The sequence below is a fragment of the Terrapene carolina genome, unplaced genomic scaffold, assembly GCF_002925995.2.
Source record: "Terrapene carolina triunguis isolate 2854851 unplaced genomic scaffold, T_m_triunguis-2.0 Scaffold247, whole genome shotgun sequence".
Taxonomy (NCBI): domain Eukaryota; kingdom Metazoa; phylum Chordata; order Testudines; family Emydidae; genus Terrapene; species Terrapene triunguis.
The window spans coordinates 5,229,961-5,254,651 of NW_020664598.1; the positions used below are offsets into that span (position 1 = coordinate 5,229,961).

General features: G+C 50.8%; 1 protein-coding gene across 2 annotated transcripts; it reads right to left on the minus strand.

The window, feature by feature from the left end:
* Positions 1-6,460: 6,460 nt before the first annotated feature.
* Positions 6,461-21,786, minus strand: MCM5 (minichromosome maintenance complex component 5). 2 transcript variants are annotated; one of them, XM_026657483.1, is made up of 17 exons: positions 21,721-21,786; positions 21,229-21,416; positions 19,919-20,045; positions 19,624-19,752; positions 18,204-18,376; positions 15,519-15,674; positions 14,815-14,981; positions 13,838-14,009; positions 13,537-13,648; positions 12,504-12,647; positions 12,006-12,071; positions 10,742-10,918; positions 10,123-10,235; positions 9,488-9,616; positions 8,205-8,347; positions 7,389-7,516; positions 6,461-6,877 (listed from the first exon to the last, which is right to left on the minus strand). In XM_026657483.1, the coding sequence occupies exons 2-17, from the start codon at positions 21,393-21,395 to the stop codon at positions 6,776-6,778; spliced, it is 2,205 nt and encodes a 734-aa protein (XP_026513268.1). In that variant the 5' UTR covers positions 21,396-21,416; positions 21,721-21,786; the 3' UTR covers positions 6,461-6,775. The 2 variants fall into 2 exon arrangements, with proteins under 2 accessions (XP_026513268.1, XP_026513267.1); XM_026657482.2 differs by having other exon boundaries at positions 21,665-21,750.
* Positions 21,787-24,691: the final 2,905 nt, after the last annotated feature.

The following is a 24,691-nucleotide window of genomic DNA, read 5'->3' on the forward strand; positions in this document are numbered from 1 at the left end:
GGCACAGAGAGGCTACGTGACCTGCCCAAGGTCCCCCAGGAAATCTCTGGTGGAGCAGGGAGCCAGATCTCCCAAGTGCTAGGCTAGTGCTCTAACCACTGGACAATCCTTCTCTTAATAGCTATACAGCACTACTGTAATAAATCTCATCCCACCCAGTCTTAATTTTGCCCCCAAAAATTTACCAAAAAAGTGCAATGTTCAAAAAAACAAATGACTAACTAGAGAATTTCATTTGCAAGACAGAATAACAGTAATGTACACCCCAGCACTCCTGATTACAACAGAACTCCATCCAATAGGAGCTACAGAATACTAGTCACACTTACATAACCCAGCACCCTGTAATCAACACATTTCATAACCCCCAAAGACATCAATCATTCCACCCCAGTCACAGGAATACTCTTCTGCTCCTCCAATGTATCACGCAATGAGAGCGCCCATCGCAGGCTGCCCTAGCTTGCTGTACCCTGGGACTGTGTCCCTTTCACAATCTGAACTGCACATTCAGTAAACAATATATAAACTCAACAGGAGAAATCCAGTGGCACTTTGCGATTACAGCACAAACCAAGTGGCAAAGGAAGGGTGTGTGGGCAGGGTGAGTCAGGTGGGAAGGGAGGGTGTGAGTGAGGATTATATCACAGTGAGGAGCTGGTGGGATCCATTCATTTCCAGACATTCTAAGGCTTAAGGTGTTATTAAAGTAGAGTTTTTGTCACGAAAGTGCAGCAGGTGGGAGCTGGACTCCACCAACATCCTCTTTCACCCAGAACTCCTTAACAATGTTGTTTTTGGGGGGAAATACGTTTCTCTCCCCACCACCACCCCGCTGTAGATGGGAAAGGAGCTGGTATCAGTAGGTTTCCTTTCCCTCTCCCTTCAGTGAGCACGGGGACAGCTCTTCCTTGGGCTCGAACCAAAGCCCACTGAAGCCACTGACTTTGGATGAGGCAGATAGGTGGACTCCTGGCTGGGACACCTCCCTTTCTCCTTCAGGTGCTATTCAGTGCTCACCCTGGAAGGAAGCAAGGAGTCCCAGGAACCTCCCAGCCAGGCACCATCTCCTCTTGCTCCCACTTCCAGTTCCCCTGCCTGGGGAGCACTCGCTTTATCAACCAGAGAGGAGTGGGGCCCCAGGGGGAACAGCGCTCCCCCAAACCGTGGAAAGGGAGGGAAGATATAGCTCTGCTTATAGACTCATAGGCCAGAAGGGACCATCATGATTGTCTAGTCTGACCTCCTGCACATTGCAGGACACAGAACCTCCCCCACCCACTCCTGTAATGGACCCCTAACCTCTGGCTGAGTTACTGGAGTCCTCAACTCATGGTTTAAAGACTTCAAGTTAAAGAGAAACCACCATTTATGCTAGTTTAAACCTGCAAGTGACCCGTGCCACAGGCTGCAGAGGAAGGTGAAAAACCCCAGGGTCTCTGCCAATCTGACCCAGGGGAAAATTCCTTCCTGACCCCAAATATGGCAATCAGTTAGACCCTGAGCATGTGGGCAAGACCCACCAGCCAGACACCTGGGAGAGAATTCTCTGTAGTAACTCAGAGCCACCCCCCATCTAGTGTCCCATCACTAGCTGTTGAAGATATTTTCTGCTAGCAGTTGCAGATCGGCTACATGCCATTGTAGGAGGTCTCATGCTTCTAGGGAAGGGGCTCTGTACTGTCCCTGGCTTTAACCCCTGCTTGCTCCAAGCAGCCCCTAGAACGAGGGGAGCCCTTGAGAAGAGCGCTGTGGTTTCTACATGCTGTCAGCTCCGTGTCAGGGGTCAAATGGCTTGCAATGAGCACCCCTGCATCCTCTCTTACGTTCCCTTTTGGGAACATGTCACCACCAGCACTCGGCTGTCAGAGCCCTTAAACAAAAACAAATAAGAAAACTCAAGCTGGTCTTGACTCCATGGCAGGGCACCCTTGGGAAATGGGAGTAGGGCAAGGAGCATGCATGACTCAGCATGAGGCCTGCGTGTGCTTCTATGGCCAGCAGACTGCCTCCCCTGGACAGCCCCCTGAGGAGCACGTGGCCTGTGGTGTCACAGCCAGCATGTGCCTGGCTGCCTCCCTCAGGGATTCGTTAGGCACGGATAGCATTGCTGTGCTGGCCAGCTAAACCTAGCAGAGCCTTTGCCCCAGCTGCACTGCCCCATGTCCACTGTACACCAGAGGTCCCTAACCCGTCTCCTTCCTGTATTGCTCTTCCCACCCTCACATCCAGTCATATCCCTGTTGGATCCAGCTGTCAAATCCACGCTGAGCCCCTTGGAAAGCAAAGGGAATCAATAAGCAAAGCAAAAAAGAGCCAACACAGCTGCAAAAGCTGCTGCCGGTCATCATGGCAACGGCACAATCGGCCAGAGGAGTCCTACTGTGCCCCTGAACACCTGGGCCCTGTCGCTCCCTGCGAGCGGAATGGGCTGCTTACAACACTATTGGACTCCAGGGTGCACCTCTTGCTGACTTTAAGTGTTACTTGTTGGCCTCCAGTGGGTTAAATGGATGTGGTTAGCATATAGCACTGCCCTATGGGAAACCCAGGTGCACTTCTCCGCCCTTTACTTCTAGGCTGAGGGCATGCTGAAGTGCTATCTGAGAGCTCCAGGTTCAACATCTCAACCCTGACTGGCAGAGGCTGGGAGCACTTTAGCCTGCAAGCTAACGGAGCCCACTGTGGTGCAGATACGCCCTTACCACTGCCACAGCCCACTCGGAAGATTCACGGCACTTGGTCTTAGCTGCAACAGTAGCTTTGCAGTTAGTTCACTCCCATTAACTAGGATGTGACCACATCTGCTGTTGCTGGCTCTCAAGAAGGGTTTGGTCAATCTGAGCCTGCCTTTGACCTCTTGTAGACTCAGACAGGGAGGTCGATAGGCTCTTAATTGTATCAATTACACCCCCCCTTTGTAAATGTCAAGCCAATTAACCACGCCTCTTTCCTCTCCAGAGCGCCGGGGTAGGAGGCTGCCATTTGGGAAATGTCAGTGTGGCACCACATGTGTAATTGGACACTGCGTCTCCACTCAAGCTGAGCCTTACAGCCTATTCCTGCAGGAGAGCAGAGAATGCCATACCCGGTATGGAATCAGCCCCTATTTGGGCCGCTTTCTCAGCCCCCTCTCCTCCACCCTTTCCTTTGTTCCAACGCTTGGGTGCCTGGGTGCTACTCCTCAGCCTCCAGCAGCCGCACTGGTGCAGGCACCGCTCTGCCTTTTGACCTTCCTTGCTTCACCGCAAGGGAACAGCTGTGCCAGTCAGCTGGTGGCTAGACACTAGGGCAGTGGTTCCCAAACTGGGGTTCGGGAACCCCTGGGGGTTCGCAAAATGTTACAGGGGGTTCTCAGGAAAAAATTCCCTAATGGCGGACAGAGTTGCCCCAGCAGCCCGGAGCCCCTGGACTTCCAAGAGCTAAGCAGATCAAAGCAAGCATATCTATCACACTGAGGAGATTTAAACTTCAAGACTCCTTATAAGAAATGGAAAGGATGGTGGATATTTTTTGCTGGTTTTAAAATTAAATAGGCAGCTTGTATTGTTTTTAAAATTATTATGAAGAATAAGTTTAAGCTTTGTTCTAACGTGCGTTGTTTGCCTGGCTCAAGACCTGTATGCTTGTGTAGGAGGAACTCTTTGAGTTGGCGTCTTAAATACCTTCATGCTGTTTCACATCTGATACTCCTTGATGAAACATAGGAGCCTTGTCTTATAACAGGCTTATTCAAAGTGATACACGCTATGAAAGTGAGATCTTGGAAGAGTGTGGCCATTTTCATAATGTAATAAAAATACTGTAATGATAAATAATAATTAATAATAAAGAGTGTGTAATAAGCATGTCATAAAAACAAATTTTATATTCCCAAGATCACTGCTCTTATAATTTATACTCAGGTAAAGGAGAAAATCCCTGGAAATATTCATTTTTAGGAGGGGGTTCGCAAGACTTGACATTTTAGTGAAAGGGGTTCACAGGTTGTTAAAGTTTGGGAACCACTGCACTAGGGTGACCCTGTGATGTAGCCAGACACGTGCTTGCCCTTTGTGGCCCCAGACCCTCCCTACCAGGGAGCTTGGTGAGGCACAAAGGTAGCAGTTCCACCAGCTGAGTGAATGGGGCCCATTCTCCAACCCCCTCTGGCAGAATCAGGCACAGGTGGAAGTCTGTGTTTCAGGAGCTGCACCCAGGAGCCATGCCTCACACCTCCATCACCAGCTGTTAGTTATCATCCCTCTCCGGGACAAACATGACAGCAGAGCTGGCCAGGTGGCGAGGCAGGTTCCGCCACACCCTGCAACTGGACTTGTTCATGCCACAAAATATACAAGAACTCTCCTGTAATTATGCTTTGCCTTTGGATGATTCTTACCCAGTTGGCAACTACACCAGATCAGAGGCCACAGCTTGAACCCCATCAGACTCAAATCCCTCTCGGCTAGTCTCAGGGCTTCATAGGCCTTTGGCTGGCAAAGCAGGGAAACTGCTTTCCAGGTTAACCAAAGAAATAGCTGAGTGATAGCTCGGGGCAGTGACCATTTATTAAAACTATGGTTAGTGGCGCACTTGATGTTCACCTGTGGCCAGCTTTCCTCCTGGTTTGCCGCTGAGAGGCGCAGAACAGATGTGAGGGGGAGATGAAACAAAGACCACAGTAGACCGGGAGATGTACGTTTCAAACCGGACCACCACCTAAGGCAGTTAAAAATCTTTTTCTATGTGGGAGAATGGCTGTCATGGCCACAGAGATATTATGATTTCACACAGGAGAGGAGGTAGGCTGGGTGACTGCACAGGGGAAGGGAAATGGGCCATGTAGTGACAACCTGTTAATATGTTATCTGTGGGAAAAGTTTGGGAGCTTTTAAAGTTTCTCTCCCTTATGGCAACATAAAGCGCCCGACACTCTTGTTCAATAGGCAGTGCTTTATGTTACCGTAAGGGAGAGATGGGCTCCATTCCCAGTGCTTGTTTCCAGTCTCGCCTCATTGGTGGGATGGGGAGTGCTGTGGAGCTAGCACACGGTGATTGTGGTAGGAAGGAGATGAGACTACCTGGATGGGATGGTCCCGCCGACATGGCCTATAAAGGGAGACCGGAGGGGAGGAAACTGAGCTAGAGACACACCCAGAACAGCCCTGCATGCTAGGGAAGTTTGGAGCTGGATCAGATTAACATTAGCTCCTAGTTGAACCAAAATCCTGGATCCAAACTCTCCCTACTAGGGGTAGAATCCAGATCCAAACACAATAGCTCAGGCCTTTCTCTACCTTCGCTGCATCCCAGGAAGTGTAATAAATACAACTATGCTGGAATTTCACTACCAAAAAAAGGAATAACTAGGGAACCTTTCCCTAGCCAAAAGGTGCCATGTGACCAATCACATGCCAAGAGTTTAGGACTAGCAACCCTCCAACTGAAGAGGATTTACTTCTTTTCATAAACACAGTGCCCCACCTCTCAGTTTCAGTTATGGCCCAGAGCTGTCCTAGGGTTACAGTATGGTGTTCTTGGGTCTTTAGCGGCCTCTACTGGCCATGGGTATGTATTACCATGGAAATCCTTCCCTATCCCACCCCTTGGGATTTCGTGTGTGTGTGTGTGTCTGAAAGTTGCTTTCTAGGATGTGGCACAACCTTCTTGCTTGCACCTACTAAGGTGTCTCTATTCTGAAAATGCTAGGAGTATAACTCTTCCTCAAGGACTTTAAGTCCTGCACTCAAGATTCTCACCCATATTTATGCTGCCCCTAGGAGCCAGTGAGTGCTAGGAGACCTATCACTCCATTTGTGTTGGATGCAGTATCACCACACTGCCTTGGGACAGAACTATCCTGAAAGATCCTATCTGCAGGATAAACCCATGGTGATGTGTGTGTGGAATCAGGACTGCCCAACATGTGTAACGATAGGAGGCGATCCTCGATACGTAGGCAGGGGCTGCAGCAGAAATCCAAGCCAGTTGCCTCTTTACCTGAGCTAATACTCACAGGACAGCTACATACATTTAGACACTGAAAGAAAGGCTTAGCAAGCAACCTCTTGCTCTTTGTATGAAGCAACAGATTTCCTTCTTTGCTTCATACAAAGAAGGAACAGCGTCCTAGGGCCAGTCAGTTACTCATGTGCTGCCAGCACGTCTCGGCCCAACGTCACAGGTTGCATAATGTGTCTTTGCACTGAGGTTTATGTTTCATGGGAAAGATCAACTCTTGTGGAAAGCCACTCCTTGCACTTACATGTGTATGTGTGACCTCAATCAACAGGGCTGAAGGCCCATTTTGAGGGAGGAAATGTGTCCAATGGCTCAGCTACCAGGGGATGCAAATGAAAGTCCCAGCATAGCCACAAGCAAAGCAGAACAGCTCACAAGGCAATGGAGAATCCTGCATAATCACGAAACTGGGCCCTCCGCTCTCTTCAGAACACCACAAGAGCCACTGGTACCAACGTTATCTTTTATTTGAAGTTTTAATGCAACTAAAAGCTTTGTAATGTTTTATTAAAATATCATGATGTTCCCCGGAGCAGCTGCGATACAAGACAAGCAGCCCTTCCTGCCATCAATCTGGTTAAAACCTGAGGTGCCCTCCCATTTAGCTGTCTAGATGGAGGCGTCTTCCATGACCAGGAGAGGCCGGCACTACAGGGCCTTCTCCCTCTTCATTAAGACCTTGCTGGAACTCAGGAGCATCCTCATCCACAGCAGCTGGCCCCTGGTCCCCTGGGATGGTTTTGGCCACCGGCAAGAGGGTGAGGAAGCGAGATTACTTGATGCGGTAGAGGACTTTCCGCTGCATGCGGTGTTGGATCTCGCCGCGCCGCATCATGAGCTGCAGCACCTTGTAGATGGCGTGCTCGGGATATTTCTGGAAAAAAGAGGTGCAGGAGAATGACAATCTCTTATGAGCCTTTCACAGTACAGCCATGAGCTGTGGGTGCTGCAGCCCACCCAGGAAAGTTCACCATGGCCCAGTGAGAAACAACACTGAAGTCATTCCAGACTGACAGACGTTTACATAGGGAAGGGCCTTGTAATACAGGATGAACTCTTCTCTGCGTCGTCAATTGGAATTCTGACTGTTCCAATATCAGTGGAAATAGTGGAAGGAGCTGGAACTGCAGGCATTGTGGGGTCCCAGGGCCAACACAGCTGCACAGAATGGAGAACCCCTACAGCATTCCCTAGACAGTCACCCACCTCCCTGGTTTCACACCACTCCCTGGCACCCAGCTGACTGGGAAGGTACACAAGCAGCAGAAGGAGCCCAGCCACATTTCAGGAAAGAATCCTCACAGCCATAGCTATCTTGTAGGTTCTTGGTTTCCCAGCTCTTCAGACTTCCCTGGTGGGGGCAGGTCTACACCCACTAGGCTCACCTGTTTCGTGAAGTCCTGGATGATGCTGTGCTCTGACACTTGGGAACCAATGGCAAAGCGGCGCTTGAGCTGTTTTTCAATGCGAGACAGCATCTCCTGGTCCTCCTGTGTCGTGAAGCCCTCCACTCCTAGAGAGGAGGCACTGGATTAGAGGCCCCTGCTCCTCCGAAGACCTCGCTCATACTGCATGAGCTCCAGTCTGTCCCCTCCCCACAAAAATCAAGAGACTGTGGACAACCCTTGGCAAGCCAAAAGGTGACCGAATAGCAAACATCCAGGCTGAATCCTCATCTCAACTTCTGAAAAACACACCGCTCTGCAAATCCCCTGGGTAAGCCTCTGCCTCCGAAAGGAACAGTAGAGTCAAGGGGCTACTTCCCATTGCTCCCCATGGAAATATGGCATAGCTGGAGATCCAACCCTCACACCCCTGCAGCTCCTGGGCTTGCTGTTCTGAACCAGGAAACACCCAGACTCAGCACCTCCTCTGGGGTTTGGGAGAGTCCAGGCTCCCCCCCGACTTCAGATGGGAGCATTAGGCACTACACTAACCCTCTGCCTGGACTACAGTGACATGACGACACCTACTACAGAATGAATGAGGGGCACCTCCAGCCCTGCGCATTGCCCTGCCCGGGGGAGTCACCACCACAGCCACCCAGCAGCACCAGGTTAGGTTGCCGTGTGGCACCCCCCCTAGAGGGATGGGGTTTATTCTGAACACTCGGCTCAGAGGGGAGTGGGCTCAAAGGAGATGATTTACACTGCAAGAGGTTTCCGGGGGGAGGGGGTAACACACATCGCTCGGGGCCTCACCTGACAAGCTGCCTGACATGGCTGCGTCGAGTGTGGACACCTGGAAAAGCCGCAAGGCCTCCTCCACATCTCCCTCGGTGGCAAAAGGCTGAAGCTTCATCTTGCTGAGGGACTCTGCAATCCGCACAATGGCCTCCAGCTGCCTGGGAACCACAGGGAAGCTTTTTCTAACAACATCACCATGGGCCTCTACTCCCCCAGAACCCTTCCCCGCTTCAGTCAGGAAATTCCTCCGTTCCACAAACCGCCTGCTGCATACATCCCGAAGCACTGAGTAAAAACAGTCCTTTACCAGCTGGGGAAGGGTCATCACATCCCAGACACTCCCAGCTGTGCAAAGCAGAACACTCCCATCCTATCTAACGGGAGTGGGGCGCTTGGACACAGACTGGAAATAGGGCGTATATTTTTAAGTGAGAGCAATTGGCCCATGGGACAATTTACCAAGGGGCTGTGGTGGATTCTCCATAGTGGCAATTTTTAAATGAAGACTGGCTGTTTGTCTAAAAGCTCTGCGCTAGGAATTATTTTGGGGGAAGTTCTCTGGCCTGTGTTATACAGGAGGGGAGACTAGATCATCACAATGGTCCCTTCTGGCCTTGTCTATGAGTCCCACGTCTTTCCCCAATGACTCCCACCCAAGGGAAACACCTAACCCAAGGCAGGGCCCTCCCCAAGCACTGGATAGTTGTGCACAGTTACCACTAAGCAGACACTCTGCTAGCTCAGGCCACTGTTGTCCATTAAAAATGGGGGAGAAGGAAAATGGGGGGGAAAAAACTCTGGCCAGAAGGAGCAGTCTTCTCCTTTTCCACTCCCACCATAAGCGAGATCCACGTGCAGCCTGGAGACACCCACTGGTATCTGTAGGTTATTACTCTGCCCTAGCCACCTTCCCTTAGGTGGTTCTACCTCCAGTGAAGCTCTCAACAATGGAAGTCACAGGTCTATGTGAGAGCCTGCACTGGAGCCTCATGATCCCTACGCCAGCAGAAGGCAGTAACGGTAAGGACAGCTGGGTGGGCAGAGGGGGAGAAGGAGAAGAGAGGAGCAGCCATCTTTAGGAGTGAAGCACTTACAGAAGAGCCTTAGAGCATGTACTTAGCTTTGGTGGCTTTAACAGGGTCCAACTCAATGCAGGCCTGGGGTCACCCGGAGCCTATTCCATTCTCAGGGGACTTGGGCAGCACTGGCCATATTCCCTTTGTAGTATTACCCCAAGCATCTAGGGTTCCCATCCCTGTTGTGTCCCTCCCTGCACCCGGGCAGACGCGTGCTCTCACCGGACGGTGATGGGGATACTGGACCGGCGGTCACTCTCCCGCTCATGCTGGCGGGCCCCGCTGCGCATCAGGACATAGCGGTTCTTCAGCTTCTCTGCAGCCTCTGCCGAAAGGCGCGGGCCACACTTCCTGTCAGAAGGGAACGGGAAGCGCCATGAACCAGACAGTACTTGGGGAAAAGACAGTGCCACCCCCCTACCTAGGCAGTGCGATGGTGAAGCCTCTTCCCCTGCCACCGCAATCCAGGCCAGATTTTGTAAAAATCCAGGCCCTGGTGAGAACTTGCCCAGCTGGTATCTCAAACAGAGGTGACCCTGCCCTCCTTAGAACTAGGTGTGGAAATAACCCAAGACGCTGGGGGCTGACTGTAGAGGAGGAGTGCTGACGGCCCCCACTAAGGAATTACAGGTCTGACACTGGGCCCGCCTAAGTGAAGTCACTTCAAGGAGGTGACCGGCCCAGCAGCAGGTCCAGAATTGCTAAGCGTAACCATAAGTCCCAGCAGGAGTTTGAGAGCGGCAGAGAACACATCAGCATGGCACCACGCAGCACGTTCCCAGCAAGATTTGCAGCCTGCACATGGTTCTGCTGCCTGGCCCAGTTGTCACATCACCCGAGAGTCGCTGCAGACGTACGTTCGACAGTAGGAGATCAGCTTCTTTAGCTTGTTCAGCTCAATCTCGCCCTCCACTGCCTGGGTCTGCGTCAGGGCGCTCACGTGTAACGACATCACGTGTTTGGCCAGCGTCTAGAAACAGTGCAGAGAAGAGGTGGATAACAGAATTCCTTCCGTCCTTCAAATCCTACAGACAGAAGGTGCCAGGGCAAAAGAGAACAAGCCAACTCCACCCTTCTCATCTGGGGCAAGCCAGGAGAACAGACGGGCCTTGCACTTTGTTCTAAAGCTCTGACCTGACAGCACCTAAGTGCACAGAGTTTGGGACCACAGGAGACACCTTTAATTCTGTCTTCCAGTCCCTGCCAAATTTCTGTTCCCTTCCCTAGACCCAAAGTGGCTGTGCTGTATTCAGCCCTGCTAAAGAAGGGCAACAGGTAGCAGGTCCATTGCAAGGTACTTCAAAACAAATAACCCACTTGGCACCGGACACACTTGGGAGGTGAGCTGGGCAGACACTTTCCTCCACTGCCCCCTTCCACAAATCCTCTGCCCCAACATTGCTCCCAGCTAATCCTCCTGCATGTGTCCTACCCACCCAGGCAAGTCGCAACACCCAGCCCGCCGCCTGCCCTCACCACATCTCGCTCCTCATTGTGCTCATCCTTGACAATGAAGATCATGTCAAATCGGGACAGGATTGTGGGCATGAAGTCTATGTTCTCCTCGCCTTTGGTTTCATCCCAGCGCCCGAAGACAGAGTTGGCAGCAGCCAGGACTGAGCAGCGGGAGTTCAGAGTGGTTGTGATACCAGCCTGCACGGGAAATAGAAGGGGGAGTGGAGGTCAAGCCCCACATCAACACAATAACCATGTTGTTGGCTCTTAATACAGCTCCTAATGCAGCGTACAATGTCAGGATCACACAAACATCCAGGGATGGCAGGGGGTGGGGGTGGGGAAAGATATTTAACCATTTCCTCTACCTCTGGTTCTCAGAGCCCTGAGGAAACCTCACACATACCAGCATTTAAATAAGGCTCCATAAGCGGCATCCAGTTGGCCAAGGAAAGGTCCCTACTGGTGGAGGTTGGCAGGATAAGCACAGGGGGTTGGGACTGCACAGCCACATGAATCTCATTTGAGGAAGACCTCCCTAAACTAAAGTCACCCATCGGTGGAAGCCACGTTTAATACATAACGCCAACAGCATGAGAGGTGCTCTACAGACAGGTGAAGAGGCCGTGGGATGCACCCCGGATGTGCTCGAGGAAGTCCTCCCATCACAAGTTTAATGATAGAAATGGGGAGGAACAGGTGCCTCGTGGAGATGCAATACTGGGAAGTTGTTTGATTTGGTGATAGCAGAGTTTAGGGCAGCAGAAGTTTAGGACACAAGTTTAGGGCAGCAGAAGAAAGAGAGGAATCAAAAATTACACTGAGGCGTGAGCCTGAGTGGCAAGGGGCATGGCAGAGTTGCCAGTAGGAAGGGTGGCTGGGAGGGAAGACAGGGAGTTTGGTTCCACTCATGCTGAATTGGAGAAGGATTTCCTTTAGGCTCTCTCGGACAGAGACATCGCCCCAGACCAGGGCCTGCTGCTCCCCAGACCAGAGCAGGCGGTAGCTCCAAACCCCAAAGAACCAGTCAAACCAGTGATTAGCAGGAAACCCAGGGCAACGCTTGAGGCTCAGCCACCTTCTGGCAAAGGCCCCTGGGTCCATGAGAGCTGGTCACTCTGCTCTGCAAGAAGCCCTAAGCTGGATTCAGGGGCCTATTCCTACAGCTCCCATCCCCACCCTCCCTTCTCTCCCCACATTCCCCCAGTCTCAGCAGCAGCAGCTCTGCAGTTTCACAGAGGGCTAGACGCAGGTTGGAGGCCAGTGCTGTTTGCTGGCAGCTCACCTTGGCGATGGAGATGGTCTGCTGTTCCATAGCCTCGTGGATGGCCACTCGGTCGTCCTCCCGCATCTTGTTAATGGGTGGAGAGGGAAAAATAAAATAGGTCATACCCATTTGATTTCAGCTGAATACCCCTTTTTGAGGCCTGGGCTCACAGGACAGCCTCATGCAGCCAGCACTGTTTCCTCCTCCAGCACACTCAAGTTTCACGTATTTTTAATGCACACAAATTGAGACTTCTCTTGCAATTGCCTCCTGATGACAGCTCCTTTTCCTGCCCTTCCCCATAGGGCACAGGTCTCCATCCACCGCAAACAACCCCCACCCTTCCACACTACAGCACAAAACATCGCCCTCCAGGGGAACTCCCTTCCCTTCCTGTAGCAGAGCGTATATTTCTCTCCAGGCGAGGGAAGACGGCAGTTCTCTCCAAGGCCCCTCCCTTCACACCACCCTCAGAAAACACGGCACGGCCTTTCCCTCTGTGTGCTATGTTTGTACCTTGTCAAATTCATCAATGCAGACCACTCCCCCATCCGCCAGGACCATGGCTCCTCCCTCCATGAAGAAGCTCCGCGTAGAGGGGTCTCGGATCACCGAAGCTGTCAAGCCAGCTGCACTGCTGCCTTTCCCCGAGGTGTACACCTGAGGGAAGGCCAGGAAGAGGACAATAGATCAGGCACCATGGCAACCCCGAATCTGCCTCACTCGGCCAGAGAATGAAATAAACCCAGCGCAGGGTTGTGACCTCAGCCTCATAATAGCTACAGGCCGGCACAGCAGCTGCAAGATGAGATTTCGAGCCCTGGAGAGTACCTCCTCAGCACGCACACGCTGAGATTCAGCCTTGGCAGCCTTCAAGGTACAGAGTAAGGGGACTTTATTTAGCCAGGGTTTGGGCTAATAGTTACAAAGAATTAGAGGGCTCCTAGGCAGATGATGCAGCTATTAAATACAGAAAGTAGCTTATTTGGTCACTTGAGTGAAACAAACATAACTCTGCAGCCCACTGAAGAGGAAGAAAGGGGCCCGGATACAAGTGTCGATGAAGACAGCAGAAAAACATGGATGGAAATAAAATTCGACACTCAGTCTCAGTTTGGACCTCGGTGTCTGACAGATGCAGTCAATCAAAATTATTTCACCTGATCTTCCAACCCCCGTTAGTTCAGTTTGTTATATGCAGCTCAGCCAGCTTGGACAACAGGCTGGGGAAAATATGCCCAGTTAAATATTCCAATAAACCATGGCTGCATTCAGAAAGTGACCCTGTGAGAAGTGCTCTCTGGTTCCGACCCATATTTGCTCACTCCTTATGCCCATTTCTCTGCTGGTTACTGTGATCAACAGGCCCACGAGCTCACAAGCTCTGCAGAACACACTCTGGCTTCTGTTCTGCCCCATGAACCATCAATAGAATCATCTACTGGCTCCGATTCTCAATGACACGTGAAGCAAAAAGAAACTGACTCGCCTGGATACAAAGTCTCCGCCTTATGGTAAAGAAATAACCTGGGTTACGTAGGACACTTACTCCAATGGGTGAACACTTCTCTACAAACTTCAGGAGCTGCGACTTGGCTGTGCCAGGGTCTCCCAGCATCAGCAGGTTAATGTCCCCTCTGCGGGTTAACCCATCCGGAAGTCTGCAGAGAAAGGCAGGAGGGGGAGGTGAGGGGTGTTCTGGTTCGACAATGCACAAGCAAAAACATCACTGACATGAAACTTTCTGCTTCTAGGAAACAGAAAAGGATCCCAGAAGGGTTTTATGCCTTGTGTTACATCTCTGCCCCTGCTCCCATCCCACTGTGCCCAGTCGGATTCATTTCCCTGACCTCTTGCGGGAGCCTCCGAAGAGCAGGCAGGCGATGGCTTTCTTGATGTCAGTGCTGCCGTAGATAGAGGGCGCGATGCTCTTGGCGATAGTCTCGTAGACGTTGGGCATGGAAGTGAGACGGCGAAATTCCTCCTCTTCCTGTGGAGTCACAGAGCCGGCAAAGCTGCGGCCTAGAAAGGGTGGAGGGAAGTAAACTGTGAATGAACCTGTCATCAGCAGAGATGAACCTAGATCAAGCCTGGCTGGCCACCAGAGTTTTCTCCAGAATCCACCTGCCTGGCACAGCTGCGGGTCTGGGCACTACTTTAGTAACACCAGGAAAGTATGGCTGAGTTCACTACACACAGCAGGGACCGGAGTTTGCTATTGAAACCTGAGAGTGCAGCCCTGAGTAGAGGGCCTTAAAGCATTAGTTTTGTTCTGCAATAAAGAGGCAAGACTTAAAGTTGGTTCAGCTGATGGCAACCAACCTTGGAAAGATGCAACCGACATAAAGAGGAGAGTGACGTGGATCACTGCCTGATGTGGGGAGCAGGCTCAAGAGGCCTGATTGATGCTAGGGGGAGGAAAATGAGGATCTGGAGGAGGAAGCTATGCCTGATGCTTTGGGGGTGGGTGGAGAATCGGGAGCAGAACAAAAACTGAGCGTGCTTTTAAAATACGAGGTGGATTTTTAAAGCTGATGAGGTTTCCTGTTTAATTTTACCAAGCACAAGCAGCACAGAGCTGTGTAAGAAAGCAGAAGTGCATATACACAGGGAACCTGGGACTAATGCTACATCCCATCTGGACCAGTTTGTGACCTTTGCTACATGAGTGGAATTGACGGACATGTGCTGCAGTTTTGTATGGAAAAGCAGTTCTCGTCCATGGCATCACTAGCAGGAGGTCACAGGTAAAGGCTGTTCAGAATGGAGGATTGTCTAACTCCATGTTATATCCTGAGCCAGAGAGGAAACCAAAGTAAGGCCTTACCTGAGCCATCAGTGTCCACCTGGATCCCCACCACACGGATATAAGAGCTTCGGATTCCCACTCCCACGTTATCCCGGCCTTTGCTCTTGGACTGGCCAGATTTCTTGATGGAATAGATGCCCATGATAGTAACTCTGTTTCCAGGGACGACTTTGTCACACAGATACCTGAGAGGAGGAAGGGGAGAGGAGTGTTAGTTCTGTATAAGAAAGGGATGGGATGGGAGGCTACTGAAGATGGGAAAAACCCCTTCATCTCTTCCTCTCCTTCCCATCTGAACTTAGACAAGGTGTTTAGATTCCTGGCGCTGGAGAACAAGGGAAGCTGCCGCTCAAGACAAAGGAACCTCACACCATCTTCACCTCAAGCTGAACAAAAAAAGAAAAACCTCTTCTGCTCCAGTTTGCCTCTCCTTTCATGATGGTAACTGAGCAACTTTGCACACACGATCCAAGGATCTCAAAGCACTTTGCAAACCATTAAGCCTCATGGAATTGTTGCGAGGTAGGTATGTAAATATGGATCAACTAAGATTATATCCATTCCCCACCAATCCTTCCCCCCAGCAAAAAGCTGGGGAGACGAGAGCACCCCCAACATACATCCAAACCCAGATAATCACCTCATCCAGCAAATGGCTGGATCTGCCATTGACTCTCCTTGAAACAACCCTCAGGACAGGCAGCAAGGGAAACCGGCATTACCTGTCGCAGTATAGCTGCATGTGCCGGGGCATCTCCCCATGTGGCACAGCATCTGGAGACTCCTGGAGCTTCAGGGTCTGGAAGTCCACGCACTTGCACTTGTCCGGCATGATGAAATATGGATCCAGGGGGCACTTCGGGCGGCCGGCCTGTTCCCTGAGCAAAGGGGGAATGTTAAAGAAACAGATCATTGCAAAGCTAGTCAGTGGCATTAGGACTCAGGAGAGACCATCAGGAAGCTCTATTTGCATCCAGTGATGCGATGGAGAATAGTGCCCTGTAAACACACTGGCTGAGTTTTAGCATTGCCTAGTGATCCATAAGTGAAGCAGGCAGCAAGGCATGCTGAGATCCCCTGCCTTTAAGCCTAGAAGAGTCTCCCCATGGAAGCTCCCAAAGTGGGCAGATTTGGTAAGTGAAAAGCCACCTCATCTTAGACAGTGATGCTGAATTCTGACAAGACAGTGACAAACTGGAGGAGGCTATTTGCACAAGAGAAATGCTACAGGCCCCAACTGAGATCAGGGCTCCACCGGGCTGGGTGCTGTTTAGAGACACAGTAAGAGGCAGCCCCTGCGCCAGAGAGCTAGACAGACAAAGGGAGGCAAAATGGAACGCTCAGAGAAAAGAAATAAAAGAGATTAAGGGAAAAGAGATGAACTGATGGGGAAAGATTTTAGAGGTTTAAATATGCTTAGCTTGGTAAGTAACAAGTAAGTGGGGACAAAAGCCTACTAGGCTATAACACAAAGGAAGAGAAGAGCTATTTACAGTTGTACCAGGAGGTTTAGTTAGGGTTAGTGGGATAAACGATAAAAGGGAAAGTGTAGGCTGAATAGCAGGGAAACATCCTGACACTGAGATTTATTGGCGAGGTCTATGGCTCCCCAAGGGACGTGGAAGTCATTTTCAACAAAAGCTGAGATTTCCAAAGGCACTTAGAGACACAGTTGCCAATTTTCACGCAGTAAATAAGCACCCCGACTTTCACAATAAACCAGAAATTAAACTCAGCCCATTTCAAAACAAGCCAATCCTTAAGAACCCCAACACTCTATGGGACTAGATCCCCCCGGCATGCAGTCTGGGACTGTGGTGGGCCCGCTGTGCACCCCTGACTTTCTTCCTCCCTTGCCCCCACTTCCCGGGAGCAAAAAAAAAAAAAAAAAAGATCCAACAAGCTACAAGCCAAAAAAACTAACCAACAAGCAACTCACAAGCCAATTAAGCCAAAAACAAGCCCAATTTCTGCGTTTTTTTCGCGGGTTTGGCATGTCTACCTAGAGATTGGCACACACAGCTCCTGTTCATTTCTAATGTAAATTGGGCATCCAAATCCCTTGGAAGAGCAGCTTTGGGAAGCCCGTCCTAAGTGCACAGAGCCATTTCATGATATCCTTATTCATGCTGAATGCTACATTACACCATAAATAGCCCTACTGAATTCAATGGGGATATTGTGGAGTAAGGTATTACTCAGGGCATGTCTACATGTACAGCACTGCAGTGCATCTGGTGAAGGCGCTCTATGCCAACAGGAGAGAGCTCTCCCGTCGGCATAATAAAACCACCTCCGCTAGCGGCAGAAGCTGTCAGCGGGAGCAGCTCTCCTGCCAAGATAGCGCTGTCCACACTGGTGCTTATGTCGGTGTAACTTACGTCGCTCAGGGGGTGATTTAGTCACACCCCGAGCGACATAAGTTCTCCCAACATAAACTGTAGTGTAGCCATAGCCTCAGTGTGAGAAAGTGTCTCACAATCAGGCTCATTGTAAAGAACAATGCACTCACTGGGGCAGGGCCGGCTCCAGGCACAAGCTTGTCAAGCAGGTGCTTGAGGTGGCCGCTCCGGAGAGGGGCGGCATGTCTAGGTATTCGGCGGCAATTCGGCGGATGGTCCCTCACTCCGCCTGGGAGCGAAGGACCTCCCGCCGAATTGCCGCCGCAGATCGCAATTGCGGCTTTTTTTTGTTTTGTTTTGGCTGCTTGGGGCAGCCAAAACCCTGGAGCCGGCCCTGCACTGGGGACAGGGGAGGGTAATTAATTAATTAAATGGACCAGATGACCTAGCAGGCCATTTCATTTATCTTTACACACACACACACACACACACACACACACACACACACAATGCGTTGTTTGGTGACTGAGCAATTACAAGTATTAGTAAAAAGCCAGTCTTTTTTGACTGGAAGCTTTGGGAGACAAGGACCATCTATTTTTAAAGCTCAGGCCAGGTGAGCAGCCCATTGGTACTCAGCAGGTACTTAAGGACTTTTGTGATTCTGTGAAGGCAGTGAGAGGACTTTTGGGGAAGGTGAGGTGCTGAAGGAGGGAAGCGTGTGTGTGACTGCCCCCTTTAAGCTCGGGAGGGGGGCAGAGACCACACTTCAGTATGGTTGCGCTACTCTGGTAGCTAACATTTGGCCTTAACCACCCTAACCCCCAACACATGCAGACCTGGCAAGGCCTTCAACTCACAGCTCAACTAACTTAGTCACCACCGACTTATTGATGAGTAGAGAGGACTCTCCATCCAGGAAAGGGCTGGATGACAGTCCCCTAGATCCCAGCACCAGGTGAGACCTACTCATGCAGCATCCACTGTCAGGGGGACTCCCAGGAAGAGTAGGAATTTGGTCTCCCCACCCTACCCAGGATTCCTGAAAGGACTCCCATTGCTTACGTATTACACTTCCTGGGCAGGGCATAACCCTCCAGACCGGGGCGCACGGTGATGTTGCTGATGGTGTTACGGCAGCTGCGGCACTGGATGGCGATCTTGGTGGCTTTGGCTCTCACAGCAGTTGCAGCAATTATGATCCCAGGGATCTTCACCAGATGGGACATCTGGTCAGACTGAGGAAGGAGAGGTGGGGGTGGTAAGAAAACATCTCACACAGGGAGAAGGGAAACCCCAACATGGCAGAGAGCCTGACGGGGGGCGGGGAAACACAGCAGCCAGGATCAGGAGTATGATGCTTTGTGGGAAACATGGGGAAAGCAGCCCATACAGGGAATCAAGGAGGAGTGTTTGGAATTAACACGGCCATCCCCCGCCCAAACACACACCTCCCCACAGAATATTTTAGGTCAGTAGTTTGGATCCATATAATGGACTACCAGGTCGGTTATTCTCCTTGGTTCCATTTGCAAATGAAAAATGAAATAGCTGGACTTTAGTATGTGCTATGAGCATCATCTTAATAACGGTGCTCTGCTGAACCCCTTCTCCCTCCCCGCCAAGGGCCTGCTCCCTTTCCAAGCCCTTCTCCTGTAACGCATTAGGGCTCAAAGCTGTGGTGTGCATCTCAGGGAAGGAGCCATTCCCCCCACACAGACAAAGCAGGTGGCACTACACAGCCACAGACCAGAGGGAAGGGGCCGTGCTTTTTTAACAAGAAGCTTCATTATTTGAAGCTGCATTTTGCAGTGTATTGATCAGAGAGAAGTTTGTGGTGAAGAAAGCAGTGTTCCCCAGAAAGACTCTCAGAGATGCAGAAATAATTCTCACCACCTAATGAACAGACAGATCAGAATACCAATCCACTGACACTTTGCCACCAAAACAGTAACAAGACCTGGCATACACACAGTTTTGGTATCAATTTAACTACTTCAATTGGGGGGAGGGGGATATTTTACTTAAGTAGTTACACTGCTACACCCTCTAGCATGGACATGGATATACCCACATAAAGGTGCCTTGTATCAGTATAGCTTATTTTCCTAAATGTATGGGAATAAGCTTTAGCAGCGTAAGCACCTTTATCCTGGCGTTAATGTAGCCACACTAAGGGAATGTACTGCTTTAACTATACTGGCTCAAACCAATGTTCAAGTGTTACAACTGTGTGTAAAGCAGCCCTAAGACTAACGAGTCCCATCAAGTGTAGTAAGTCAATACATGTCGTCTGGTACAGTGTTATCCTGATAAACAGAGCAGAGATGGGTCAAAACCCAAACCATTTATCCAACCCAACCCCCCTTCCTCCCAACTAAGCCTTGAGCAAGTCATCAGGTTCTAGCAGCTCTCGCCACAGTCAAATCCACCAGTGGACAATTCCTGTCCCCACTGGTCCATACCATGAGTGGATTCAGCTCACCTTCAGACTGCGGATATTGGCTGCATTGGCATCCGACCTCAGCATGACCTGGATGTCTTGAAGTGTCTCCTCCCCTGCTGGGCGAGGACGGGTGACCTCATCTGCTACTTCCTTTGCCGCTTCCTCCAGCTGGGGAGGGAACAACATAGCTCAAGTTGCCATTCACACCAAGAAGAATCCTTGGGGCTATTGTGGTTACCTGACTGCCCATGATTAGCTGTCAGTATGCCAGTTCTAAGACTACTCTTACAGTAGTCCTCCATGTCCTCCTTTCCACGGTATCCCCCATCCTTACCAGTTGCAGGTGCTCTGCAGGCTGCTTGTACAGGTAATCTGCCAGGTCCTCATCGAAGCTGGCCAGGTCCTCCATCTCCACCTCGATCCAGTACTGGCCCAGGTTGTAATGCCGTTTGAGCTCATCCCTGCAAGGTGACAAGAGTACGACTTGAAGGGCAGAAAGCATCATGCAAATCTTAGCAAATGCATATAGTCAGCAAGCCTAGGAGCAAGGAACCACCACAGAAGGGACCCAGTCACCACCCTATAAATTGTTCAAAGTGACCTTCTGGTTAAATTGGAAGCAGAATGGACAGATTTTGTAGGTTCCTTGGCAAGGAAGGTGATCTAGGAAAGTGACGAGAGCTCCATAAGGGATACAGAGGAAATGGAGACAGAGACTACTGGGCAGATTTTTCAGAGGGCATTCAAATCCACTTTCTAAAATTGTGTTCAAATGGAACTAGACCTTGCTCAGTTCTGGCCCCGATGGTACATGTAACGTTTAGTGCCAATGTGCTATCGGAGTTACATAGACTGTTCACATAAGACTGTTCACATACTTCAAGCACAAATGATAAGGTCCATCACACCCAAATTATGGATTTTAAAATGCATGATGTAATAAGGATTGTTGATGTTCACCTTAAAAATCAGGATGCAGGGAAATAAAAGATGGATGGTTGGTTATTTCTCAGTCTCTTGGGTGATCTGTGCCCATTGTTTATTTCCCTGCATCCTGCAAATAATTCAGCACTTAGTCTATAAACAAAGGAATCACAGACCTTGCAGTTTAAAAATACATGAAGTAGAAATACATTTAATCCACAGAGGGATCCTCAGACATCAAAACACATGGGATGAAAACCCATTACTGACTTACACTAAAGAGAAACCCAAACTAAACCCCAGATTTAAACACCCTGAAACATGAAACTGGGGACTTGAAATTCAGATCTAGAGCCAAACTTTGCAGTGCAGGCCATGGAGGGCAGCATAATCCAGTGAATGGGGCACTGGACAAGGAGTCTAGAGAACCAGGTTTCATTCCCTGCTCTGTCACTGGCATGCTGTGTGATCCCAGGGAAATCACTACACCTCTCAGTGCCTCAGTTTCCCCACCTGCACAAACAGCGATGATGACACTGACCATCCAGTGAAAAGCTGTTTGGGAGCTACAGGTGAAAGCGCTATGTAAGCGCTAACAATTATTTAGATTGGACCCACACTAGAAGGAAAGTTAACAGCTGCCCCTTCAAAGGGAGAAGAGAAGGCAGATAGCTACAGGCAGAGTTGGCTGGAGGGATTCCTTCTCTGTCTCAGCAGCACCTGTATTTGAAGGTGAAGCCAGACCGGTCCGTGCCCACCCGGTACTGCCTCAGGAACTCCTTGAACCGCCTCTGCAGCTGGGATTTCCGGACCTGACCCTCATCTGACGCCGGGTCGCCCCCAAAGCTGTCGCTGTAGTAAATGCCGGGATCGTCAAAGCCGGACATGGCGAAGATTGCTCCACCGCCCTGGGCAAGCCGCAGAGAAGGGGATACGATTAGCCCGGCTCCCTCCGCAGAGAGCGCTCCCGTCTGACACACCCCTGCAATAACCCCCATCTACCCCCACTCCCCATCCGACCCCCGGGGATCCCCCATCCGACCCCCCACGGCCTAACCCCCGAGGGCATCCCCCATCCAACCCCGCCCCCACTCCCCATCCAACCCCCGAGGGCATCCCCCATCCGACCCCCGAGGGCATCCCCCATCCGCCCCACCTCCTCTGTCCCCCGCCAAGATCTCCTGATAACTCGCTGCCCCCCGGCTCAGTCACCTCGTATCGCCCCAGTAACGGACACGCGCGGACCAGCCGGTTTTCGCGGCAAAACTGGGGATTGAGGCGGGGCTAAGAAACGTTCTACCGAGGTAGGAGACGCGCGTCCCTATTGGCCAGTCTGGAACTTGACGCCGGTGATTGGCCCAGCGACGTCCAGGCTGATCCGGAAGCGAGCGGGGAGTCGCCATGGAGACGGAAGAGGATTGGAGGAGGTGCTGAAGCCCCGCCCCTTCCCCGCCCTCCCGTGTGGTCAGGCGCAGTTTGGCGCGAAAACCCGACTGGAGGGAAGTGACAAGTGGAGGGGAGGGAGTAAGATGGTGGCTGGGTCGGGCGCGGGGGAGCGAGGTGGGAGCTCCTATCCTTGCACGTGGCTCTGTCCTTGCGACCGGTGGTGGGGGGTCGGGGCGCAGGGCACCCGCCCATCGCTCCAGGGGGCCTGGGCCCGAGGGAGTCAAAGGGCAGCCGCAGGGCGCAGCCAGTGCGGATCAGGCCTGTGAACAGCTGCAGTAACCTGGGCCCTCCATCACAGTCCCTTGGGCCATACTGTGCCGAGATGGCCTGTCCTGCTGGGCCCCAGGGCCTTAGTAACACAGACTGTCCTGGATAACTGTCTCCTGGTCCCTACCCGGCTCCATGCAGCTCCCGGGAAATGGCTGGTATGTCCCTCTCGCTCCTAGGCCTAGCAGCGGCCATGTGCGCTCCACAAGCTGCTCCTGCCCCGAGCACCAGCTCCACAGATCCCATTGGCTGGGAACTGCAGCCAATGGAAGCTGTGGGAGCGGCGCCTGTGGGCAGGGGCAGCACTCAGAGCCACCAGGCCGTGTCTCTGACTAGGAGCTGGAAGGACATGCCAGCCGCTTCCCAGGAGCTGCCTGTAGTAAGCGCTGCCTGTAGCCTGCACCCTGAACCCTCTCCTGCACCCCAACCCCCTGCCCCAGCCCTGAGCCCCCTCCTGCACTCCAAACTCCTTGGTCCCAGCCCTGAGCCTCCTTCTGCACCCCAAGCCCCTCATCTCTGGCCCCACTCTATAGTACGCACCCCCCAGCCAGAGCCCTCACCCCAGCCCCCTGCCCCAGCCCAGAGCCCCCTCCCACATGCTGAACTCCTCATTTCTGGCCCCACCCCGGAGCCCGCACCCCCAGCTGGAAACCACACCCCAACCTCCTGCTCCAGTCCAGTGAAAATTAGCGACTGAGGATGGGGCAGTGCGAGCAACGGAGGGAGGGGTAATGGATTGAGCGGGGTTGGGGCAGGGAGCAGGGCAAGAGTGTTCGGTTTTGTGCGATTTGAAAGTTGGGAACCCTAAAAGTGGTTCTGATATTGACTTATTGTGGAACCTTAATCAAGTCACTTATCCCCTCTATGGACCTAATCCAAACCCCATTAAATCAGTGGCAGTCTTTCCATTTACTTCATTGGATTTTGGATCAGGCCTTATTCGGGTTGCCAGTTTTGGTTGGACATATTCCTGGAGGTTTCATCACATACATAATCTTTAATTAAAGATTAATCTTTAATGCCTGGAGACTCCAGGGCAACCCTGCTGCCTTATGTCTATAAAAAGGGGATAATACAGACCTACTTAGCAAGGCTATTGTGAGCATTAATTAGTTAGTTTGTACAGCACTTATTCAATGTAAGGTGTTAAGTTCCATAATTAAAACTATTTGACTACTGTACACTTTGCATTCAGCTCTGGCTTAGGACAATCTTTTAAAAGTCATTTATCCCATCACTTGTGTAAGTGACAATGAGTAATATACACAACTGAATTATGATTGACATTGAGAGAGACATTTTTCTTTAGACGTTCACTGCAAACTGGTTTCCAAATGAATTTGCCCATCACTGAAGTGGAGATGTTGCTTGGGTGGAAGGAGGCAATTTTTTAAACAGCACAGGCCAGAATGGGTGGAATAGCCAATGGAACTGCAGAGGGATTTGGGGGGGCAGAATGTAAATTGCTCATCTGATCTTCATGGATAAAGTTTAGGCCTCTAAAAGGTCAAAAATCAACACCTTAAATTATTTGGGTTCAAGCTACCTGAAGTTTTACCTCTCTTGGGCCTGGTCTACACTAGGACTTTAATTCGGATTTAGCTGCCTTAATCCGAATTAACCCTTCACCCGTCCACACTACAGAGCCAGTTAATTCGAATTAAAGGGCCCCTTAAATCGATTTCTGTACTCCACCTCGACGAACGGAGTAGAGCCTAAATCGATTTTGTTAATTCGAATTAGGGTTAGTGTGGACGCACACCACCGAATTACTGTGTTTAAGTTAATGGGGTAGTGTGGCCGCACACCACCGAATTAATGTGGTTTAAAACCGAATTAAGGTGCTTAGTGTGGCCGCGCACAATCGAATTTATACAACCTGTTTCCCAAATTCGAATTATCTAAATTCGGATTAATCCTGTAGTGTAGACATACCCTTGGTGCAATACCACAGTGACTATGGTCATTTGAGACTCAAGCCTTCTACTGACGCTAATAGGAGGGGCTTATGGCATGGCTTTCTTCATGTCTATCTGAACTCAGATTTGGTGACTTTATGGGCAAAATAAAAGACGTACCTGTTTCCCCAGGCTTGTCCTTGGATGGAGGGATGAGTTGGAAATGGGAGAGATGTTGGGGTGGAATATGTTGTTTGAGGCTTGTGCATGTTTGTGTGTATGTTGTGTTTAATGTTTTTGAATGAATGGTGCAATTATAATTATTTTATACTTACAGGAACCTGATCAGTGAAACATGAAACAAGTGTGAATGAATAAATATTGGAGTTTGGTCAGATGAGTAATGTTCCTACTTTTCAAACCTTAAAAAGGTAGCCAATTTCAAATAACTGGTGTTTTCCCAGGCTTGGTAAATGTATCTAGGAGGGTTTTGTAGATTGAAACTTTAGTTTGAAGCTGGTCCCTCTTTCTCAGGAGGCCCCTCCCCAATTTTTATTCCCCACAAGACCTGC